The 26,118-nt window shown below is 28.8% G+C and overlaps 1 protein-coding gene across 1 annotated transcript; it reads left to right on the top strand.

The window, feature by feature from the left end:
* Nucleotides 1–1,542: 1,542 nt before the first annotated feature.
* LOC107440017 (pyroglutamyl-peptidase 1) lies at nucleotides 1,543–25,616 on the top strand. Its single transcript, XM_087167679.1, has 6 exons — nucleotides 1,543–1,581; nucleotides 20,056–20,287; nucleotides 21,098–21,130; nucleotides 21,339–21,505; nucleotides 23,211–23,443; nucleotides 25,236–25,616. Exons 2-6 carry the CDS (start codon nucleotides 20,284–20,286, stop codon nucleotides 25,393–25,395), a joined length of 597 nt encoding a protein of 198 aa, XP_087023805.1. The 5' UTR covers nucleotides 1,543–1,581; nucleotides 20,056–20,283; the 3' UTR covers nucleotides 25,396–25,616.
* Nucleotides 25,617–26,118: the final 502 nt, after the last annotated feature.

The following is a 26,118-nucleotide window of genomic DNA, read 5'->3' as shown; positions in this document are numbered from 1 at the left end:
TAGCTTTGAAGTTGAAAAAACAGGTTGTTTTTTTTTCTTCCCGAAATTGACAATTTTACTTGATTTTATTTTCGTAAATTTCTGAAGATGTAAAGCAGATTTTCTGCCACTCATTTTAATTAATTTTAGAGTAAAATAAAGTTTTTTATTTAGATAATATCATCAAAAAATTGAAAAAACAACAATTTTTTTTTCTTCTAAAATTACCAATTTTATTTCATTTTAATCTGTGAATGTTTAAATTTCAGCGATACGAAGCAGATTTTTCGCCCCCTCACTTTTATTTTAGAGGACAAAAAAAGTTTTCTATTTGGAAAATAGCTTTAAAATTAAAAAATAATGATTTTTTTTTCTAAAATTGCTTTTTACATGATTTTATTTTCGCGAAAGCCGAAATTTCAGAAGATGTGAAGCACATTTTTCACTCACTCACTTAAATTTAAAAGGAAAATTAAGCTATATTTTCGAAAATAGCTTTAAAGTAGAAAAAGTTTTTTTTCTTTCTAAAATTGCCAATTTTACTTGAATTTATTTTCACCAGTGTCTTAATTTCAGAAGGTACACATCACATTTTTGCCCTCTCTCTTTAATTTGAGGAAATAAAGTCTTCTACTTGTAAAATAGATTTTAAAAAAATTATTACCAATTTCTCTTGTCTTAAATTTCGTGCACGTCAAAATTTCAGAAGAGGCGAAGCACTATGTTTCCCCCCCCCCATTCAATTTCAGAAGAAAATAAAGTTTTCTACCTCAAAATAGAGTTAAAATTGAAAATAAAAATATTTTTTCAACTTTTACTTTCCTAAATATCAAGAAGCACATTGCTCCCCTTCAATTTAATTTGAGGAAAAAAAATAAAGTTTCCAATTTAATGTATAGCTTCAAATTTGAGAAAGAATATATTCTAAAAAAAAAAAGCTATAGCTTTATTTTTTCTCTACAACTATCACTTTTTCTAGAATTTGTCTTGGCGAATGTTTAAATATTAGCTTCCCCACTTTAATATTAAATAATCCCAATTAATTAAGCCTTTATTTTTAAATTTTAGGGGAATATAATTTGAAAAATAGTATGAAATGGAAAAAAAAATTGTCAAAAAGAAATGGCGAAGCACACCTTTCACCCGCTCACTTTAAATTTCATTTAGTATTTATTTATGAGGCTGCCTCCCCCCCCCCCCCAGTTGGCACGCGTCTGGGTCTGAGCAGATGAAACAACTGCGTACAGAAGTACAACATACAGAATGTATTCAGCACAACTGCAACAATCAACTACATGCAGTAGTAGCCTTTCTCACTTTCTGCAAAGCATCTTTTTTTCTTTTTTTTTTTGAGTGAGGGAAATAATTAGCATATGCAATTTCAAAAAGAAAAATTTTCTGCAATTTTATCTTCAAACAATTTATTTTTGATTAAAAAAATGTGATGTGGACTCGGGACTCCTTCATATGAGGCTCCTTTTTCGTCGGGGCTCCCACTAATGGTGATTTGCCCACGAATGCGCTAACAGTTCCATTCTCATAATGCAGTGAGAATGTCACTTTAGAATTACAATTTCGCGCATCCCTGAATTCATTAAAAAAGTGATATTTGATCAATTTAGGAATTGGTAACTGGGCGGAGTGAGCTTAACGCTAGCTTTTATCCATCAATCTTCTTATAACCCTATATTGATTGTGTGACCAAACTTTTTCGCCAAAGCAATTGGCGTTGTTTAAACAAAAGCTATTGTTAGAGGAAGCCATTTTCTGTATTTGGCTGCGCGGAATTTCATATTTTATCATCATGAAAGTTTTAATTACAGGTAATTCTTATTAATTAAAGATTTATAATATTAGTGTACGTTTCATAGCAGTATATAAAAAAATTACATGATATTTTTAAAAAGATTAATGAATTTTATTAAATATCTGTGAATACCACGCGTTAGATTTTAAAGTAAATAGTTTGTAAAATGTATGTATTTTAAGAAAATCGTTATAAAAATTCATTTATCAAAGTTTTTCTCTGCTTCCTTAGAAATCCTTTGTTTGATCTGCCGAAATTGTGTGAAGCAGTTTAGTAATGAAATTTCATTTAGTTGAATTACTTGATTTATGTTTATTTTAGTGACATAATACAGAGGTATCTTTTTTTTTCTATGAAATATATTGCTAATTAAAATTTATTATATATAGAAAGATTAATATTGAATTTTCTTAAAAATAGTGAAGAGGGTTTTGATCATGTCTAAAATAATTTGTTTCAATTTTATTGTAAACTAATCTAAAAAAAAATTCTGAGAGAAATGGAACAAATTTAGATAATATTTATCATTTTCATTCACAGTTACTGCATTCATTATTATTCTTTTAGGTTGTCTTAACTATTGAATAAATTATGAGCATGCATACTTTCAAAAAACATTTTTATTCTATAGGTGTATCACAATTATGTGCAAAACAATTTGTACTCAATAATTTGTTTTATTTAAAATACATAATACAAATACTATAATAAATTAGAAGATAATTCAGATTAGCAAGTTATCTTAAATTTAAGTTATCTTTATTGGATATTAATATGAAATTGAATTTTTTTCAATTATTTAACTTCTCAAACTATATCTATAATTGTATTTTTTTCATTACCCTAAGATTTTTGACAGTTTACGTGGACAATGTAAAGCAAACTTTTCATATTTCTTCTTTCTCTTCATAAAATACTTTTTTACTAGGGGATTCCTTGGAGAAGTATTTGGCTAATTACTTAAATGCTGAATGAAAATGGGATATCGATGTTTGCACACCCTGGAATCGGTGTGGACAAATTAAGTGTGCAGTTCTGAAGGGTCATAATTCATGTTGGTAAGTTGAAATGTAATTTATTTACATATTTAATGATTATGTATCTAAACCATTTGTTGGCATTGTTAGTATCTTGTGTAACTATTCTAATTCAGATACTTATTTATTTTTTTATTAATATTACTTATGGTTGTGCTATAAAATAATAATTTATTTTGCTTTTCTTAAAAATAACGGAACTAATGATGTGCAATTGGGTACAATGCCCAACTTTAAAAAACTGGCTTGTGTGGTTAATAAAATTTGTGGGGTTATTGGGGAGATTTTGTTTGGTTATCTGTGGAAGAATAAGTCTGGGTAGCCAGCTGCCAGGAACTAATAAAAAGAGAAGGGAACTCAGAAGGTATAACTCGTAACCACCCCCGGACAACTATCTACATGTGTTTTTTTTTTTTTTTTTTTTTTGTTATTAAATTTGCAAGTTTAAAATCTGTTTAGCACCTTGGCGATTGTAGTTGGCACGGTAGATCACAATACAGAAATATTTCTGAGTTGTTTTTCTCGAACGAAGAGTTTAGAAATTTCTCTTGCTGAAAGATCAGCGTATGCATCGACATTTTGTTAATCTTGAAACCGTCACTATAAAGCGATTCAATGAAGTAATTAAAACTTTGTGAATTTTACTTGGGCTAATGTTCTGTGAATCAGCTTTATCTGTGGATGAATGTATTGGTTAAGATCACATACATTTAAACTGCCAGGGCCATATTCAACTGGCAAACATCTTTGAAGAATGCATAGCAAAGTTGCTAAAAAAAGAAGTGTATTTATACACAACTTTATATACTAATAATATAAAAATATTGTAATCTTGTCTTGACATTTAGCCAGATAACCAGAACTCATCCCATACAAATAAGAAAGAGTAGTCACAGTCAGATATCTGTTTAGAAGAGATTTGGGTCCGTTAACGAACTATTCACAAAATATCTTTTCATAAAAACGAACATTTCACAAAATAATTTATCCTTTACTCAGACCCTTCACAAATTCGTTTATCTTCATTATTGTTTTGTTAATCGAATAAGCCCTTCCCGGGGGGGGGGAGAGAACGACAGATGTAATCTAAATAAATTTTGTCTTCGGCAGACACTTCTTCCTTTATTCGTCTGAAATGAATATTCTGCGTTCAGCAGTATAGGCAAAATACCAAATATTTGTATGTTGCATCTCTAATTTAGTAGCAGCAATTGCTGTTTATTTTTTAAATTTTAATTTTTTTTAATTATAATTTTACAGTGTTGGACATAATCTTGTAAGTCTTTACAATTTAAAAACTCCTTGAAAAAGTTTTTTTTTTTTTTTTTGCAATAACAGACCCTATTTGCACAAATTCACAAAAGCAGGACCCTGGTTGAAAGAATGTGACTTAACGTTTATTTTATATTCACAAATTACAAGTAATTTTTTTCCAATTTTACAAATACGGACCTTTTACAGAATGTCTGGACAGATCCCTGACAGTACTTGAACAGATTTAGTACTATGATGCTGTAAAGAAAAATATTCAGTAGAGAGTGTTTTTTTCTAATATTCTTATCTGTGCTACTTTACACAATGCAGAAAATTTTTTAGATGCAATAGAATATTTTATGACTAGTTCTCTCTCTCAATGATTCTGGTTCTACCCTTAAAGGACAGAGGGAAGATTGTTTAGAGCATTGTACCTGAATTATAAATACTCTTCCACTTTAAATGCCTTTGGTAAAATATACTAAATGAATAATGCTAATAACGCTAATGAATAATGCCAATTGCTATTTCTAAATAGCAATGGGTATATATTCAACACTAAAAGAGATTATAAAAAATTTTAGATTGCACGGAGATTGATCTAATTCTATTCTTTGTTAGCTTAAACGAGATCTAGACTTAACAGAAGCTAATATGAGTGTCTCAGTTAGTATCTTTCTCTTTTATTACTAGTATAATGTTTTGATTATTCGGAGAATTGTATATTTTTAACAGTGGCATTATACCTTAATCGTTGTGAGTTTTTTTTCCCCAACTGTATTGTTATAGTATGGATTGTTTACTGTTAGTACAGCACTGTTTATAAATTATTACAGTATTAATAAAATAATTAAAGTCAGAATGAATTAAATGATCTTTTAATGTTTATCAGTATTTGTCTTTAATTACACCGTGGTTAAGGAAAAGACAGTGCCCTACCAGTTAGTATATTCCTCTTTTATTAATAATATATATTCTTTTACTTTGATTATTTCAAAAATATTTATTACTTTTGTTTTTATCAGTGGCATTTATTGCATTCTAAATAAAAACTAATTTAATGTTTGATCTAGATACTAATAAGTTTAGAAAATTAATTTATGACTTTATTTTTTATTCTTGTAAAAGGTTTAGAAAATAATATTCATTAAGGAACTGGTGATGTCGACAGAATTTAGATGATTAGATACTAAAAAACTGGGAACAGTGCAATCAAACCTGAACAATGGACAAACACATCAACATGTACTGGCTCATCATTAAAAGTCAGCGTGGGGATAACACAACATGCACATTCCATGATCCATCATGGACTCGTGCCTTTAAGAAGCCTACGTGGCTGTCTCTAGGGTAAACGGTGACTCAGCAGTGCACACACCAACTGAACAATTGGCTGTGGGGTCATTTATGTTATGTAAAGAAAATATAATAAAATCTGTGCTGTGACTAACTATTAAATGCTGTGATGTAATGTCCTGTGATTGTCTTGTTCTTAAAGCCATTAGTCTTTATATGTAAACCCTGATTGATGCTGCAATAGAAATATTAAATAATATTAATCAGACACTTTCCCTCTCTTTCAGATGTAACTAACCTGACTAAATTGGGGATCTGCAAAAAGAAAAAATCGAGCAACAAAGCTAATGTTGCAATAATTTACACTCCTTTTTTATGTCTTGATTTTAAAGTGGCAGATGTGTCAAATCCCCGAGTATGAGTTTGAGTGATGCTTCCTCCCAAAAGAGTTGTGAGACCACTCTGAAAGTGTCGCAAGTATGCCATATGCGTGGAAAAAGATGGATATGCCAGATTTAATAATAATAAAAAAAAATTCTGCTTATAACTTAAAACTTATACTTCTGTGCTAAAAGTTCTTTCACTCTGTAATTCAAATTGATTCAAACTAATGTATGCAATCCTTTATTAGATTCACAATTTGAAGAGTTGTGCTTTTATCTATATACTTAACCATTGGTTGAAATCTTAACAAGGTATCTTGATTACAATATTAATTTGAAGCAACTTGTTCTCTTCTAGCTTTTGCCTGGATTCTGCTGATGATTCATGTTTGTCCCGGGGAATGGTCTCACAGCATTGTCTGCTTAAAGCTTTTCTGTGAGATATATTTACCAGGACTTGATTTTCTACAATGGTTTATGCAGAGTCTCATTTAGTTTGAAGAATATCTCTGTACCGTAACAAGATAACATTTCAGTCATTGATTTTGCTATATGTATTAAATATAATTGTATATTTTTTAAATTCATAAAAATAATTAAGCTCTTTATTTTCCGGCATGGTTGTCAGTTATTAATATAACTGAAGTCTTTGATTGGATTCTGATCCACTGTAGAATTTTAAAGTAACATGATTTCTATTTTTTTATCTAGAAAAATGCTTTTATTTTACAGCTGACTAAGCAGACAATAGCATAGCTGCCAACTGTTCAGAATTTTTCGGATTTGTTCCTAATTTTTAAATCCAATCTGATATTTTTATAAAAATTCTGAATTTTCATAAAATTTTTGATTTTAAACCAATCCTTTTTTCTGATCACCACAAGCATGCATCCTGTGATTATTGTGCTAAAGTAATTTTTAGTAGCTTTTTATTGGAAAATATTATTCCAATAGCTGTCTGTTGCTGATTATTTCACTAAATTATTATTGTTGGAAATTTTTTTTTGTAGTATTTAAACACTTGCATCAGAAATATTTGTTTATGATGTAGATTATTATTTACCAGTGTTTTATAATTTGGAGATAAATAATTATATATTAATAGGTAATGTTTGTTTTTAATATATTATACCGGTATTCCTAATTATAAAACATTAATATTATAAGTTTCCCACAAAAGATAGTGTTTATAGTTTTGTTTTACTAATTTACATATTTAAATGTATGTCTATTAATGTTATGATTTAATAATTAAATTTTTATCTTACTCTCGTAATTAGTGCGTATAATTTTGTCGCATATAGTGTTCCTCATATTTGATTCATAAGGTTGGCAGCTATGCAATAGTTATAAAGAAAGACTAAGCTGCTCTTTTTCTCAGGATGATGCCACTGATAGTGGTCATAGACCTTATATGATTGCATCTGCAAGCACCTTCATAGAGTCAAGCTAGCTACCATACTCTGTCTATTGTGTAAGAACAAAAACAAATATACCTGCTTCAAATTCTCAGATCCAACTTGAATAATTTTTTTTCTTCCTTTTTTATACTTTTTACATATGCTGTACTCTTACCACTAAAAATAAATATATTCAAAAGAAAATTTATCTCATTTATTTATTCTTTCTTGAAGATATATATCAAGAGAAAGATACTATTTTATAGTACATATGTATCCAAGGTGCTACTACTATAACACTGCAACTATTTCAGTTTAAATTAATCTCAAGTTAGAATTTAATGCTACTATATTTAATTAAAATTTTGAAAATACGTCCAATAGTACGTTTAGAAGTTATTTGACTAAAATATTGATAAGTATTGTACAAGGGCTAGCTCTTGACCTGAGAAAAAAACAAGAGTTTCGGGAAACGAAAAGCGTTAGTTAACTTATTTTTAACGAACTGTAATTCAACTTTTTTTTATTTTCAACTAGCTAAATATCCACTCTTCGAACAGGATTAATAAAATCAAAAAAAACAATAACTCGGTACTGAACAACCCAATGAAATCGTGGACAAAACTGAACGGTATATACTGACAAAATTAATAAGCAAAAACATAACAAAACCTGTTTTTTGTTGTTCAGCCCATTAAAATTGAGATTAACTGTATTCAACATTACTAGGCATAATATCGAAATTAACCATTAATTTGGAATTTTTGTAAATAAGTAATTTTTTTAATTTATATAATAGGGATTACCCATATTAATTAAGCATCATTGGCGACAATAATAGTATGGCGCTTGTTTACGATTAATCTATACGAATAAGTACCTGAACTCCATAAATGTTGCTTTTTGTAACATAATGGCTTACTTTTTAGTATTTCAATATGCATCTATTACATTACTTAAATGAACTGAGCGTCAGCATTAACACTTTGACTCAGAATTTTCATTAAATATATTTTTTTTCATTATTTCTTTGTATTTATTCATGTCAGGATAGGTGAGAAATAAATGTAGAAGTTTAATAATATTTGGTGAGATGAAATATAACGTGAAACACCATGTCTTTTCCTGCATAAAAAGTCAAATATTTCAAACGCGGTTCACTTCCAAACAATTTAACTAATATGCAGTTATTTAAATCTTAGCGAAACAGTTATTTATAATTGAAACTTCTTTAATTTACAAAATCATTAATACATTTTTGAATATGAATCAAAAAAAGATTTTTCCAAACTAATTATTTTGAATTTTATATTTCAGTAAAATATATAATTCCGTAATCTAACAAATATTTTTTATCAGCTGTTTGACTTTTTATTTTTAAAGAGAGAATACCAACAAAATATATATATTCTTACTAGGAATTAAAAGGCCAGAGAAAAAGAAAAGAGGGACAGCTGTTAATAAAACTGAAGTAATTTTCTACGTTTTTCCTAAGCAAATTAGTACCACTTTCCCATTAATTTTGCCTTTCATTGCAAAAGAATTTTTTTTTAATTTTAATTACAGCTGTTTTTAAATTATTTACTTATACCGAAACACATTTTGACAGACGTGACAAATTAAATACGTGATTTCAGATAACTTCAGAGATAATTTGGTGACATAGTGCTACCACGTAAATTTTTTTTTTCATTGTTGTTGTTTACGTCGCACTAAAGCTGCTCAATGGGCTATTGGTAACGGTCTGGTAAACATCCCTGAGGAAGATCCAAAGACATGCCATCACAATTTTGAACTCTGCCGAGGTGAGGCTCCCTTCGCTTCGATAGACCGACGACATGCGCGTGAAGTCAAGTACTTACGTATAACATTTTAACGAGAAACAATACCTCACACCCTCGGTCCCTTCACAGATTGATCCAAGTAGTTTTTCACCCGCACGCTGACAGCAGCCAGTTATGCTCGACTTCGGTGATCTGCTGAGAACGTGTCAACAATCAGTCAATTGCGGAACTGTTGTTGATTGAAATTATGACGTAGCGAGAAAAAAAAACTAAATAAAGTACAAGCAATAACTCTTTTTTATTGTTATTAAATAGAGCTATAAAGTATCAATGATTTTATCTTTAAGATTTTTGAGGAAACAACGGCTAAGGCTTAACCAGTCAACCCCGCTTAAAGGAATATCATCAGTTCCAGCCAAATCTATGCAATTGAGCGGGTTATTCGATTAAAAGGATAGTGCAATATTCTATCCTAAATTTCTGCGAAATTTTATTTTTAATGGTATTTAATGCAAATTATAGTGTTTTGATTAAATAAACTTAGTTTTATGATCAATAAACAATTTTGATTAATAGTATCTGTGTTAGTATCATAAAATATAAATGTCATTTAAAGTTATATAAAAATAAATCAATATTAGTGAATAGTATAATATATAGGTACTAAAATATTATTTGATCCCTTCCGAAAAAATCTATAATTGAAGACTATTTTTATACCCGTTTAATTCGTCAATTTATCAAAATTAGATTTTCCCTTTCAGTTTCTGTTAAGATTTTCATGAATAATTGCGTATTCCTCTCAAACGTATACTCAGATTATTTATTTTAAATTTTTTTTTCTAACCTCGTCTTGAGAATTTCCAAATTAATGAGCTGTTTTAGTTTGGAATTTTTTTTAATATATCGTTTCCCAGATTCATTGCCCCCCCCCTCTATTAATTCAAATCCATCCTTTTCTTGCTGAACTTGCAATCATTCTCAGAGTTATTCTCTGGATTAAGCAATAATTATTCTTACTTAAGAGAAAGACACACTGTATACTGATTTGTTACGTTTTTGAAATTTTTTCTTATGAAAGCTAATAGCGCACTAGGAGGGGACCACAAATCTTGACTACAAAACAAATCACTCTGTACCTTTTTAAAATTCTAAATGATGTGTAAGTAAGTACAATTTGTCTAAAGTAAGAACTCCCCTATTCGTCTGGACCTGTGGGGGTGACTATGGTAACAAGGTATAACTATTTCAAATAGGGGTGTGGGTCACTATTTAGGATATATTTTGTCTCGGGTGGGGGAGAGAAAGGGAATCATTTTTCTTCATATTGCCCTAAAGCAGTGTTTCCCAAAGTGTGGTACGCGTACCCCCAGGGGTACGGGAACAGTTTAGCGAGGGTACGCGTCCTTATGCGAAATATCTTGCAATAAACGAAAATTTCAAACAAACTTATTTAAAAACAAAGCTAGCCATGAAAATTTACGATTACGTATTTTTCTATTTGCTATTTTTTGCGGAGTTTGCAGTTAATAATTAGTGGTGTCAACAGCCAGTTGTGATTTTTAACTTTTGTGCAATTTTTTTTATAGTAAAAAATACACTCATTTTTTTATTAGTGGTACACAGCATTACGAAAAATTTAGAAAGGGTACACAAAAGTCATAAGTTTGGGAAACACTGCCCTAAAGTAAAGAGAAGCTACCCTCCCTGAAATTCGCTATTCTTGTTTCCTTAGCAGCAGACGGCCTCAGATTTAGTGGCGGGGGGAGTTCTTACCGTAAACAAACTATAATTCAAAGAGGGGTAAAACACTCGTCGCTCACTTCAATGTATAACTAGCAGCAAGATTAGATTTTTTTTTTCAATTTTACCCCTAACACCTGTTTAGACCAACTAATGAACAGGACCCTTTTGAAGTGACCACCTATTGTATCCTTATCTTAACTGAAAAACGAAAATTTCATTTTAGTTAGTGAAGCATTTCTCCAAAATAAACAAATTTTTTTCATTTCAGTACCTCTTCTTCATGCAATTAGGCGGGGACAAAAAACAAAGAATGTCAGTTTAAACGGGGAAGTTTAACATTAGTTGCATACAAAATGATTTGGTTCCATTCGTGTAAGCTTGTTATTCGATTATCCGACATGTAATTAAGTGGACATGACGCAAGAAAGTTCCAATCCGTTTTTCGCTCGAACGGTTTGTAATATAATGTTTTAATGTGAACAGTAACCTTCGTGCGACGAACTATTAGTATGCATGCCAAATTTCATTGCTCTCTGTCGGATGGTTTAGTCCAGGGGTGGCAAACCTTTATGTCTCAACGTGCAATTTTTTCTAAAAAAATGTTTAATGAACTAATTAATGTATAGTTTGTCTAAAGTAAAAACTCGCCAAGCCATTTGTCAAGACCCTTGGCGGTGACTATGGTAACGAGGTCTAACTATTTCAAGGGATGTGGGGTCATTGCTTAGGACAGATTTTGGCTAAGATTCAGCGAGAGTAAGAGGACTTTTTTTCCAGTCTATTGTGTTAGCCCTAGAGTGAAGAGAAGCTACCTTCCCTCCCCCCCCCAATGCCCTCCTGTGTTAACATTGTTCGTCAATTCGGACATTAACAGGGCAGATTTGTTGGCCTCTCTTACAAGGGCACCATATTAGGTGGGCCAACGTTGCTCCCACAGTAAGGACAGATAGTACAGAGAAGAAATGAACATCCATGCCTTGCCCGGGATTCGATCCCAGAACCTTTCTGGTGCAAAGGCAGTTCCCTAACCCCTCCACAGGCCGGTCGGCTAGCTACCTTCCCTGGAATACGCTATTCTTGTATCCATAGCAGCAGACGGCCTCAGACCATGTGGCGGGGGGAGTTCTTAGCTTAGACAAACTATAAATACTCTGTTAAATTCTGCATCCATTTATAATTACATTCATGTTTTTAAAATATAGGAAAAAACAAGTGAGTGCGAGCGAAAAGGACACATAGCCTCTAACATAATTGGATATAAATAGGAGAACAGATTTTAAATTATCTTAAGTTAAAGCTAGACGATCGGTGGCTGAGTGGTAGTGCTTTGCGCTCCCGTGCCACCGGTCCTGGGTTCGATCCTCAGGCCGGGCAAGGTTGACTCAGCCTTTCATCCCTTAAGTGGGTAGACAAATGAGTACCAAGCATGCTTGGGAACTAAACACTTGGGGTTCCGCGTTCGGCTGACCACCTAACTGGAACATCTGCTCCTGTACCCCAGAGCCCAATGTCAAGAAAACTGAGATGGGCCCAGTAGGCCTTGGCCCCCTAGGGGCTGTCGCGCCACTGAGTTTAGTTTAAGTTAAAGCTACATTTTTTTCCTTCGGCGTAATTTAGTTAAGCTACGATTATAAGAAGTAAAATTATGACCGCGGCAGTACCTATAGCGTGGGGGGAGTCTCTCCCCCCTCCCCATATATATATGTGTGTGTCTAACATAAAGCGCTTCAACTAATCTTTTTATGTTATTCCTTTGTCGAAGTCTTTTTCTTAATTTACTATTCTAAACTAAACGCTCTTGCACTTTAATATTCACATCCTGTCTTGTAATCTATATTTGGTTACTCGAGTAACAGTTTTGATTTTTCCCCTTATTTGAACTGTGAGAAAGACTTTTTCACTCGCCTTATTTAAAATATAGATTTTGTTTTATAACCATCGTTGAACAGCCGACCCAATTTTAGGTTTACGACTCCTAATGTTCAACTCTGTAACCTTGTAATTTTGAACAAATTCAGAAGACAAGGAAATTTTTGTTTCAGTACCCTCAGAGGTATTGATTTGTTATAGGAACATGGACGACTTTGCAACTCGATAGATTTAACTTGCATCAGTCACCATTTACTACACGGGCAGTCTTCGGCCGGCTGTGGATGAACCCACGAACTCTTGGGCATGGGTTCAGTGTCCTACTATCCAGGCCTATAATAGATAGATTTTATTTTATTTTATATCCGTCGTAGAACAGCTGATCCAATTTTTGGGTTTACGACCACTAATGTTCAACTCCGTAGTTTTGTAATTTTATAATTAAAAACTGGAAAGTTCCGCCCCTTGTTTACGTTGCTGATCAACCCTCATGGTTGCTTCTCATTAATCATTGCGGATTAAGAGAAAAAAACCGTTTATTTCCTTAAATTACGATCGAATTGCTATTTACATTTTGAAGATGACTAAATTTAGACAAAACAATAAAATTGGTACCAATCAATAAAATTGGAACATCCTGTAGAGTTAATACTCAGTGAAGATGGAACCAAGGGAAAGAGTATTCGCCTCCGAATGAGGTGAACCAGATTCGAATCCCAATAATGGCTTGCACCTACTACAGTGCTGATGCAAAATATCCTCCACGGTAGACGGATTATAGGATTTCGTGGTTTTTTTCTTCGTGTAACGCAAACGCGGATTAGTTTCAATAAAAAAAATTTCCCAACACTTGATCCAAGAGTTCCCTTGTCTTCTGGATTGGGTACAAAATTACAAGGCGACGTTGTTGAACATTGGTAACAGTAAACCCAAAATTGGGTCGGCTGTTGAACGACGATTATGAAATAAAATAAAAACCACGCGCTCCAATCACAATATTTTTCAGTAATATCCCGATTTTTTTTTTGAGAGTCAGATTTAAAGCTCTTAAATATCATTACTTAAACTGCATAACATATTTGAGTTTGGATGGAGTTGGATGACTGCATTCAAATCATCCTATTACAATCATTGTTGTCGAAACTGGTTGTCGTAATAATTTCATTTAAAAACAATAAAAGGTTTCAACTTAAACAGGGCATTTCATAAAGTTCAACCTTAATGTATATTTTTAAAATCCTTGATGAAATTTAAGTAAAAAAACGAGTACACACATTAAGGGTCATAAATTAATATTTAGGCAAGGGAAAAAAAATCAAAATTTAATGAATCACGACTGATGAAGGTGGGATTGACTAAAAACTTGTGATTACTAGAGAAAACAAAACTTAGAAGGCGATTAAAACTTAACACGTTCGTGTGTCATCGGCCATTCAAACTGGTTTTCTATTTTTCATACCGCCTATTTACCAATTAATTTAACTGATACGATGAAGTTGTCATTTTTTCTCCTCTATGAAATATCAATTTGCAGCTTTCACAACGTGTTAGATGTAATTACAGAACACCCTGTATGATATACAGTATTTTACGTGTTTATTAATTAGGTAATTTTCACAATCAAATTTAAATTTTAATAAGATAAATAGCTTTTCTAATACCTAAAATTTAAAAATATCATTTTTTAACTTCTTGTAATTACTACGTCTCTTCAAAATTATGTTGAAAAATTATGATGTTAAGAATGATATAAAATGTTTCATACCTTTTAAAATACACTTCTTTTTATAATCATTAATGAATAAAATACAAATAATCTTTAATTCTTAAAGGAACTTCAACATTAGTTTTGGACAAATAAATTTTACTGTAATGTGAAAATATTTTTAAATTCTTGAATTTAACTTCATAGATACGACGGAAATGCGAATTGCCATAGCATTTGTGCTCATATTTTCGACCGCTCTTTAGAATGAGCTATTGTAAAAAGTTGCATAGATTTTACGAAAAAAAGAACAACTTAGTGTTCAAACGATATTGAGGAGCATTTAGAATGTCGAAGGCACTCTGGAAAAAAAAAAGTAAATAAATAAAATTCTGCTGCTTTTATCCTTGTGTTTCATACTAGGTTTATCAGGCATGTTGCAAATATTGATGAGCTTTCTTTAATATCATTGATGTTTGGAACAGTGTAGTCGATTCTGGTAATGCTGTCATTAAACTATAACTGAAATTTCATCTAGAAAGAGTCAGTCCAGTTTGAGCTTTATCCTAAGCACACTTCTCTTCAAATACAATTAATCCATATATAAAACGTAGCAAATCAAAATTGAAACATTATTTATTGATTACCAGTTAACCTCACTATTTTCCTTAGTAATAAGCAATGAAAACTCACCACTCATGCTCTAAGGAAAATCTTTTTCAATGGTGCATTAGAGTTCAAACAGCGATTTTACAAATAAACAATTAAAAATAAATAATAAAAAGTACTGTTAAATTAATGGGGTATGCCTTTTTATTCTATGCATGAATCATGGGGATAAGTATAGGCTTACTGTTTGCGGGTTGCAGCCCAAGGATAGTCAAAGGGTCATCTAAGAAATGACAAAAATAAATAAAATAAAAAAAGCTATATTCAATAATTTTTTTGAAAAAAATGTCAAAATTCCAAAACTGCTAAACAGTATGAGAAAGAGCCTTAGTGCAGATTATACATAAAAGGCCAATTCTATACATGCAAATAAAATAAAAATTATATATATATATTTTTTTTTTTCATGAGTAAAAAATTAACTAAATATTTAACAAATCTCATTTTCTGTATTAAATTTATGAAAATTTATTTTAGCCATGATAAAAAAATGAAAAAAAAAAATTATATATGTGTAACATGTTATGAAAAAATGAAACTTTACTTTACTTGTAGCTTTTTTTTAAGACTATGTACAAAAGCAGCTTCTTTTTTATATTAGGTTTTATTTCATACCAAACTTTGAGTACATTAACATTGATACAAATGGTAAATAAATTAAGAATTAAATATACTTTTTATGACCATTTAAACTGTAGTTGATTTAGACTAAGAAGAAATAATACACTTCTCCATTTGATTACAAAACAAGAAATTATTATTTTAGGCTATAAAGTAGCAGTAACCATGTAAGCATAAACAAATACTGTTAATTCAAATAATAAAAAACAATTTAATTCTATTTACTTAAGCTGATTTGAAATGAGATCCACAATCCCTTAAGATGTTCTTTGGTCTCTTTATGTTTCTAAACAAAGCATAAAAAATAAATGCCCTTTTAACATAAAACGATAGTTGTACTGTAAAAAAAATTTCTTCCTTCATGTTTCAGCATTCATACATAACTTTTTCAGAAAAAAAAATCTCTCTCTCTCTCTCTATATATATATATATATGCTAGCAACATTTAGACCAATTTAAATTAGATATTCATTCAACACAAAACAATCCTATAAAAAATTTTTAAAAAAACTTTGATGAAATAAAAATTAGAGTAAATTATTTACACTTTTTAATATTGTGTTCAATAAACAAATTTTGTGTATTATAAAATCATATTATGATTGTGAGAAATAGAGACACTTTTTTGAAAAGCCACACAATCTCCGGTACACAAAAAAATATATGAAAACAGACACGAAAGCCACACATCAATTAAAACGAAAATGTATTAAAATTCATCTGAAAGTAAGATCCAGTCAGTGGTGTTACATCCTTTAGAACTGCTCTTAGAAGATATTAGAGGGTATGTTGTAATTTTGCAGTACAGCCAATGGTGGATACGATGTATTTTAGATGTAAATATAAACTACGAAGAAGTTAAGATACGTTTTCTACAGCCTCATGGACCCTCACTGTCATACTCGTACCCACAGAAGCCTTTGATATTGAAAGTAAATAAATCACAGATCATTTAGAAGGTTGAAGTACTAACAACAACAGGTTAAGATTTTTTCATACCGTCTAATGAGATAAAAATAATTAACAAAAAAATAGCACTACATCATTCCTAACTATTTCATAAAATTTTATAATGCTTATATGTTTAAAAAATTACTAATTCTGTTCATAACATATTGTAACAGAGTTAATAATCATAATTTTAAAAAATATTTTCTATGAAATAAATGTTATTCATATCTTGTAACTATTTCACATATTTTTTGCATATCAAAAGGTAAACCATTTTTTAATAAGAAAAATATAATACACTTGCTAAAAATAAAAATGTTATTTTCGATACATTTTAGGAGACAAAAGTATGGGATAAATACTACTTTTGGTATGAATGATCATTGATTTATATATTGGTTTAAGAATTTTAGGCTTTTTACTCAGTTTTCCATGTATATTGTATGAAATGTCTTAAAGGGGAAAAAAGTTGTACAGCATACCACTTTCAATTAATAAAAATTTTGGTTTGCAATAATTAATGTTTTTTTTTTTTTTTTTAAATTTCAATTTCTATGCTACAAATTTGAAAGGTGTAGAAGAATGTTGTAGTTAAAAAAAAATATTTCTTTCATAATTCTTTGAGACCACATATCACAGGTCAAATCAGGTTGCTTTGAAAGTTGACCTAGCCTCAGAAAGTCATATAAGGTATCAAATGAAAGGTTTATTGCAAGTTTCAAATCTTTTTTTAAACACCATTTACTTTCTTCTAAAGTAAAAAAAAAGTAACTTATAAAATAAAAGTTCTTAAAGTAACTTTTTTTAAGTAAAAAAAAAAATACAGTTATTTATATGTATGCAAGTTAGTGGTTTTTTCAGTGAAAATTTTATTTTTTCAAGTGTTTATAACTTGGACAAATTTCAAATTAAAAACTGTTCGAATTGTTTACTTTATCATGTGTGCATGTTCCACCAAATTTCATTAAAATAGTAGGGGGGTCAGTTCAAAAGTGATTGATATATTGTTCAATGACTCATTATGAAATTTTTCCTTTGCTAATATTTCTTTCTACTTATTATATAAATATAATTCAAATTTTAAAGGATCTTTTTGATTGATAGTTTCTAAATCAAAAAATAAAAAATTTTACTCTTATATGCTTCAAATATAGATTTTTATATATTTATTATTTGATTGTTACAAAATTGTTTTTCTAATAAAGCAGTGGTAAGTTTAAAAAAAGCAACATTTTTATACTGCCACTTGATGCACATTTGACCTTACTCTTAATACACAGCAGTAAATAATATGTAATCAAAAATCTAATCTATCATCATGAAAGTAAGTAGTCAACTATTCGAAAATAAATTTCATGTAGGGTGACCTGGGGTAATTTACGATCACTCTGTTTCTGGGGTAAATAATGATCACCTAAGTTTTATTTAAAATAATAATATTTTTTTTTAAATTTGAGACATGGACAAGAATGCTTGTACACTTTACTAATGTATAACTACATTTACTTAATAACAGTTTTTTGTTTAATCTAACAAAATAAGTATCTTTTAAAATGCTTTCTGTATTTTCCATTTCAAAGATGGGTTTCAAAATGTGCACATTTCTGCAAAGATCCCCCTCCTTCTCTTAATAATAAATATTTTGAGTTACTTTCTTTTTCTTTGATATAAAAATAGTGTAGGCTTTTGCTTAATTATTTCACATCTACTGTAAACATTATAATAGATTATACGAAACTATATCAAATGTTGCCCCTTACAGATGGGGTAATTATTGATCACTGGGGTAATTCCTGATCATTGTCATTTCTTCTTATAAATAGTATAAAAAATAGCTAATAAATAGTCAATTGTCTTTTCTTAAATAACAGTTCTTTATTAAGTGGAACAACTATAAAATATATTTTAACTATAATCACAAAATTTGTTTTTAACTGTATACAAGAAAAATGTGTTCTGATATGCACCATTTCAGGCTTGTCTTACCTTGCTTCTGTCTCAAATTTATGTGTGAACATTGTTAGAATAATTTTTAAGTTGATAAATTAACCTAATATAAATATGGTGAGAAATTATAAGCTTAAAAAGGATACTAAGCTTCTAGAAAGCAAAAATAGTGAATTTCTTTTAATGATTGAAAATGAAAATTTCAGTGTGTCTTTATTCCTGATTTTAAATAAACAGTTTTATTAGCTGCTTAAACATATCGTTTTGGTTTATTTGTTTGATCTTAATGTCTTATTTGTTAATTACCATTGTATAGTTTTTTTTAAACAGCCCATTTACCATAAAAACTGGTGATCAGTAATTACTCCAGAAATGATCAGGATTTACCCCAGAATTGATCAAGAGACGGGGTAATCCCTGATCACTAAAAATTTAAAATCTTTTAAATTCTAATTAGATTTTCAAACAAAAGAAGGTAGCATAGGACTCATCTCATATAGCCTCAAACTTCCAGAAAATATTAAAATTCTATCTTGAATAGTTTCTTCACAATATAGATGTTTGCATTTTTTGATCAGGAATTACCCCAGGTCACCCTAACATGAATTTTTTTCATTTCCAATATTATTGTTATTTCCACAGAATTTTTATCATTTCAATATTATTGCTTATCATGATGTGCTTAGATTCACAAATATATTATTACTTTTCATTACTTCCAAATAAATATATAATAATTGATAACCACATAAAAATTTTACCGATAATTTTTCTCTTGCCACAGTTTTATTAACTAGCGATAATTTTATTTTATTAAAACTGCGGGTTACAAATTCATTTATAAAATGTTAGAAGTAGAAACACTTTTAATGTCGAATAAACATAATATATAAACACTTAAACATCAATTTGAACTTTACTCCAGAATTATTTTTTATGTTACAATTATAATGCTTAATAATTAAGTACAAATGTTAGGAAATATGCATAGGATGATTAGACATTACATGGCATAATTATTCTTTTAATTTAGATCCGAATTTTCTTTTCCTTACAACAGAATGTAAGAAAATTATATAAATATTGCAGCTAAGCTTTTATAAGAGAATACTTAATTTAAAAGTATTAAGAGCAAAGTATTAAGAACATACTCTTAATATCAAAATGACATACTTTTATTTAAAAACAAATAATAAACATAGCAAAGAAAACATTCATTTTTATTGTTACATTTATAAATATCTAAAAATTCGAAAACATTTTCGCCTAATTTCTTTTTTAAACACAAATCTCCTCTTTTTCCAGTGTCTGTTTACGAAATAAATGTAAACACAATCCATCAATGAACCAATTGTTTCATCACACCAAATACGAGATTACGCGAGAACACAGACAGGCGTGCACAAAATTATTGAAATTTTTATTTTAATTCACAATAAACGCGATAACTTCCCAAATTCTTGCAACCATGAGTGATAGTCAACAGCCAATCACAATGCGAAAAGCCCATTGATCCGACGTTATCATTTCCTTGTTGCCATTCTGTAGTAGAAACTATGGTTTAAAATTAGTTACCAATTCCTTAAAAGATAGAGACCCTAAAAAAGTATTCGGCTTTATTAAAGTTCTTTTGTTGTACAAAAGTAAGCAGCCAGAAACATTTTTTAATTAGCAACTTCTCTAAAATTAGTAAATAAACAGATTCCAAACTAGATATTGCTGATACTGTGCTTATCTTAGTAAAGCTTGTTACAAAATTTCATGTTCTAGATAACAAGCAATAGAGTCAATTAAAAGATTAAATTGAATCCAATTGTTGACTTATTGGGAAATAAATGGGTAAAGTAGAACTAGAAATTTTCCTAGTTTTTATTTTTATAACTTGTTATTTTATTGATAAACGTTTTTTTTTAGTTTAAATCGTCTTAAATCTGTCTTCATTATATATTTTTATTGTTATTCACTAAATCTTCGGAAATAAATAAAATATTGAAACCGATTTGGTAATTTTTTCCAGTTTCTTTGAATTCAGATTAGCGTTTTTCTAAAAAATATGACATTTCTAATAATATATGATTAAATTTTATGTTACTTTCAAAACTAGTTATCTTCTTCTTATGTGAAACGAATCTGTTTTTTTTTTCTCCAGTGAAAAACAGTACTATGATTTTTCTGAGATAAAATTTTTTTGTTATTTCAATATATTTAATTTACTGCATATTTGTAATTTAAACATTCCTAATATGTCTTGCAATTTGGGAATTACTTAAGACTTTTTAATAATATCAAAACCTATGAAAATTATATCATATTTAAATATCTTACCTGAATCATTTTCTACTTGTAAAATGTTACATTGTCTAAAACCTTCTTTGCTTCACTTGGATACATTTTATCATAAAGTCTGTTTTTGAATAACTTTAGACTGATGACTGAGTTATTTTAATGTCATTAATATTTGAGGTGATTTATTCCTTTTTTTAATATTTAATGTGAATTTAAAAAAAAACTTTTATTTTAGTCGTTGCTTTATTTTTCTGAAGATAAAAGAGGCACCAATCATTCTATAAAGGAAGAAAATTTTAATTCAAAGTATATTATTTAATTTTTATAAGGCATTATATTTCATATCTTACCTTTGTTTTTTAGGTAACCCTGACCTTCCTACAGTCCTGGTTACAGGTAAATTGTTTAACACTTAAATTCTCCAAACAATACAAGCAATATGCTGTTAGAGCTAAAGACTTGATGAATAAATATCTCAAATAAATAAAAAAAATTTTAAAAAATGGCACTAAAAGCATCATTGGATATAAGTGCATAATTTGCTTTGATTTGTTATAAAATATTTTTATATATTTAATTGAAATAATATTTTTTGTTGTTGCAGGGTTTGGTTTATTTAGAGATCATTCTGAAAATTCAAGCTGGATTACTGCTAAGCAACTTCTTAATATTGACCACAAAAATTACAATTTAGTTATTCGAGAATTACCTGTTATATACGATGTTGTTTTAGATAGTGTTCCTAAGCTATGGGAGGAGCTAAAACCAAAGGTACTAGTTTCCAAAAATCAGTTAAAAGTGCAGTTAATCTAAACAAACTTATTAATTTTTTTGAAAAATAAATTTGAAAACATCTTACTGACTTTCATAATAATTTTAATTGTCAATTCTTTAATATTTAAATTTCATGAACACTTGTTTTATTGCTTGGTGAAAATTAAACTAATAGCAATAATTTTTTTGAAAAATAGATTCAAAACAATCTTTATGCAACTTTTATTAAGTTTAATAGTTAATTTTTTTATGTAATTAAATTTGTCAAAATCTATTTTGTTCTTTGGAGAAAATTTGACTTATAGAATCTTAATTCTTTAGAAAATAAATTCCAATAAATCTTTCTGCAACTGTTATTAATTTAAATCGGTAGTTTTTCTATAATTAAAATTTTATGTTGCTGAGTATGTGCAACTTTTGTTGAAGTTGATTGTTAATTTTTCTATAAGTAAATTTATAAAAGCTCTTTTTACTGTTTGGTGAAAAATTAGCTTATAGAATTAACTTATTTATTATCTGTTATCAGCACTTATCATAGCATTTGGCTATCCTTGACTGAACCTTCTCGTTGCTGAATTGTGGTTAGAAATTATTGTCAAAGTCTATGAACCACAGAACTCCCATTTAGCCATATGGCTATTTCTATCTGACTTTGTCCTTCCACTAATTTTCCAATAGATATCCATCTCAGTTCTTTGAGCAAATGATGTCCAGAGGTCATTGTTACAAATTAACTATCTTAAATTTTTAGTTTCAAAACACTGCGAAATTCCCGGACTTGCAATCAAACGTACAATTTTATAGTCATTGCAGATAATCTCATTCCATTGCAGCACCACTAATTTACCTATGGCAGTTTTACTTAGCAACTCTTATTTTACAACATATTTAAATTTCATTGGGATCAGCTTATTTTTTGGGAGAGTTATCCAACCAGTGTAATCGAAATCTGAATAGAAATTTAAAAAACAAAATTGTAGATTGAGTTGCAGTGGCAACCTTCGTTAATACTATGGACTTTATGTTATACTATGGATGTTATACTATGGACTAACTTATAGGATCTTTTAATTGGATAAATGTAATTTTTTTTTTCTGTTTGTCATGAAGAAATAAAAATAATCGTATAGCAATCTAAATTCTCCTCAAACCATAGTTACATTGCAACAAAACAAGTTATAAATTCCCAAATATTTAACTTTCATGTTTGAAACAAATTCTACATTATCATTAAGGATGCAGGAATAAATTTTTTTTCAAAAATTTGAAAATTGTCCAAGTTTTTTTTTAATTAAATTTTTTTAAATCAAGAACCCAATAAAATCCAGGTTTTTAGGTAGAAAACAAGTGTTTTTTAAACACTGGACATCACAAAACACAATTTAACTAAAAACATTAATTTTTCTAAATTTTTGACTTATCAATAAAAACAACACATTTTTTAAGTGATATTTATTCTTTAAAAATAAATAAAGGAAGTATAAAGTTAAATTTTTGTTTTAATTAATAGTCTACAAATCAATGAAACGTGTAATGAAACAAAATAACCATAAAAAATACATTGATGCAGCATAAAATGAATGTTAATTTACTTCATTCCATTACCTATCATTTTAGAATGCAGTGTAATGATGTGTTCTTCATTAATGCTTATTCATAAAATGCGTTTAAATGATTCTAATTATAGTCAATACATTTTTAGCTAGTGGTGCATTGTGGAATGTCTGAATTAGCAACATGCATAGCAATTGAAAAGCAGGCCTGTAATACAGATTATTTTGGTTGTGATGTTAAAGGGCAGCTTCCCCCAAATAATTGTTGCTGTTCTGTTGGACAAAATGTGTTACATACTGCTATAGATGTGGATAAAGTGTTGGAAGATCTAAAGCAACATGATGTTTGTGTGAAAACTGAATCTTCTGATAATGCAGGAAGGCAAGTAATCTATTATAATAGTACTTACTTTTCAATTCAATGCGTTTTTTGATGTTAAAAATTTTTTCTTTCATAACATATGTCTAAATGAGAAAAATTTGTTGTTGTTGTAGTAATACTATGCTTTGTAATGCAGTGTTTCAAGAGCTGTACGTATAATGCTGAAATGCAATATTTGCACATTTCTGTGGAAATATTGCATTGCACTTTTACCCCTAAGTGCATTTTTTTTCTTCAAAAATTCTTTGGGTCTTTTTTTATATAATAACTTTTATTCTATTTGAAATGAGTGTGACAGAAAATTATTAGGTTTCAATTTTCATTTTGTTTTCTTTTTTAATCAAATTTATCTCTGTTTTATTCCTTCTTGTATAATGTGATAATTTTCGTAAGTAAAGCAAAAATTCTTATTTTTTGTAATGTTTGTTGATGCTCCAAAATGGGAATTTTTTGCACTGTATACCTTTGATGCTTCATAATAAAAATTTGTGTGCTTCAAAATATATTTTGATCACCTGAAACTCTGGTAATGCAACCTATTCTATCTATTTTCAAGTGCTATATTTCTGACCTAATCATCTATTAGTAATAAATGGATTTTTGCTATAAGTTAAAATAAACTTGCTGCAAGTTATTAATATATACTTTTAACTTTGATACTTTTTCATCTCATAGAATTTCTGACTTTCATACTTTTCATCTCATTTCTCTTTTATTTTAATTTTAAAAAAAAAACTTTAAATTATTCTTTTTTCAAATGCAATTTTTTAATTTGTTTTATTTTATGTTACATCCTTTCTTTCTTACCTTATTTTTTGCAATGTGAAAACCAGAGAAACAATAATATAAAATTATTGACATAACATCAGTTCATTATGAATAATTGACTTGCATTTAAATTAATAATCCAAAATAGTTATTTTTCTTATTCAGATATTTAAACTTTTTTTTTCCTTTCAATAAATTGACTCAAACTATCTTTACAATCAGAAGAATCACATGCTTTTAGTTTTGGGGGAGAAAATTGTTAATTTCTCAAATGAAGTTCCTATTTTACTGAAACATAAATCCACACACAAAAGTTCTACATCTAACAATGACCAAATTGACAGAAGCAACAAGAAGTGCTTTACAGAATTTAAAATTTGTAAATTAATATTGCTTTGATAAATAACTGTTAATTCTAGAGTTTGAAAAAGCATTATAAAATTATTCAACTAAGTTAATAATAATTTCAATGTGTAAATAAAAATTAAAGAATTTAGAAAATCAATAATATAAGTACTATTCAGTGTTTTCCTTTTTCCTTAATCATTGTCTTTAATAGATATCTTTCGAATCCTTTTCAAAAATTTACATATTAAAATTTATATTTTAAGAATCTAATGTTAGTATTTTAAAAAGGGTAGAGGTAAAGTTAAAATCATAATAATTTTTTTTTGCTGGATGTAGTGAAAATCTTGCCATGCTATTTAGCTATATACGATAAATGAAATGTTTTGTGATGATTGTGCTTAATTACTTCATTCTTATTGTGATTGACTTCAATAATGATTTATCAGAAAATAACTTTTCAGTGCACACAAGTTTAATAAATTATCGAAATTGGGAAAATTTTTGGTCCACAATAAACATCTCCATTTATTAGTTTAATGAAATACATAAAAAATAATAAAAATACATATATAATTCTTATTTTATTATTTTTATGCTTTTATTACATGCAGTGCAGTATGTTGTTGCTTTGGATGTTTCCTCTTTTTTAAAACTTTAATAAAATTTCTACTTTTAGGTATCTATGTGAGTTCATATATTATACCTCTTTGAAAATAAATAGAAACACTGCATTTGTTCACCTGCCACCTGTAAATCAACCTTATACTGCTCAGCAAATGGCTCAAACATTATCCTTGATTATATCTTCAATGTTAAAACAGATAACTCATTCATAACGTTGGTACTTTAAGTGTGGGGGTGGTATTGTAACATTTTATTCGTTTTTACACAAGATACCAAATTAGAATTTTTTTTAGTCACATTGTCAGTTTTAATTTATATGGATTGCTTCTTACAAGAACTTATGAAACTTGATAATGTATTGTTAATTTATAAGACTTTTGTATACTTGTATTTATTAAATATTGAATTTGAAAATAAAGGAATTTTAATCTTTCATACATTAATATCTATTAAATGTAGATGTATTAAGTAATTTTCAGGGTTTGCTAAGTGGGCACACTTTGAAAAACTTGGAACGCTAAGTGGGGTTTTTTAAAATTTGGTTGAAAAAGAAGTATCCTGGAAGTTAACAAATATTTTAGAAATGTGCATCAAGCACATGAATGGGCAAATGAAAAAAAAAACTGCTTAATGCCCCAATTTCCAAATGATACTAGATGGAATTCATATTGTGACTGTGTAAAAAATTTTGCCAATAATTACTATAAATATCGTGAGATTGCCCTTGAACATCAAAATAATTTTTATAAAAATATGTCAAAAATATTGAATAATGTTGAGTTTTACTAAGAAGCTGCCAATTTGGAAAAACAGTTATCAATTATTTCAAAAACTTTAAATTTTCTTTTTTTCCCCCTTATGATGTGAAGAATTAGCAACACAGATAATCAGATAAAAATAACATTAAAAACCTGTCTCAAATTCCAAAAGTAACT

Source organism: Parasteatoda tepidariorum, chromosome 7 (assembly GCF_982258835.1).
Source record: "Parasteatoda tepidariorum strain Cologne lab strain chromosome 7, Ptep-v5.0, whole genome shotgun sequence".
Taxonomy (NCBI): Eukaryota; Metazoa; Arthropoda; class Arachnida; order Araneae; family Theridiidae; genus Parasteatoda; species Parasteatoda tepidariorum.
This window is presented reverse-complemented; position numbering and strand designations above follow the sequence as displayed.

Excerpts from the sequence above, each read along its gene's own strand:
- LOC107440017 (XM_087167679.1), top strand. Across the intron at positions 21,506-23,210 it reads GGGAGGAGCTAAAACCAAAG|CTAGTGGTGCATTGTGGAAT; the intron begins GTACTAGTTTCC and ends ATACATTTTTAG. Across the intron at positions 23,444-25,235 it reads TCTTCTGATAATGCAGGAAG|GTATCTATGTGAGTTCATAT; the intron begins GCAAGTAATCTA and ends TTCTACTTTTAG.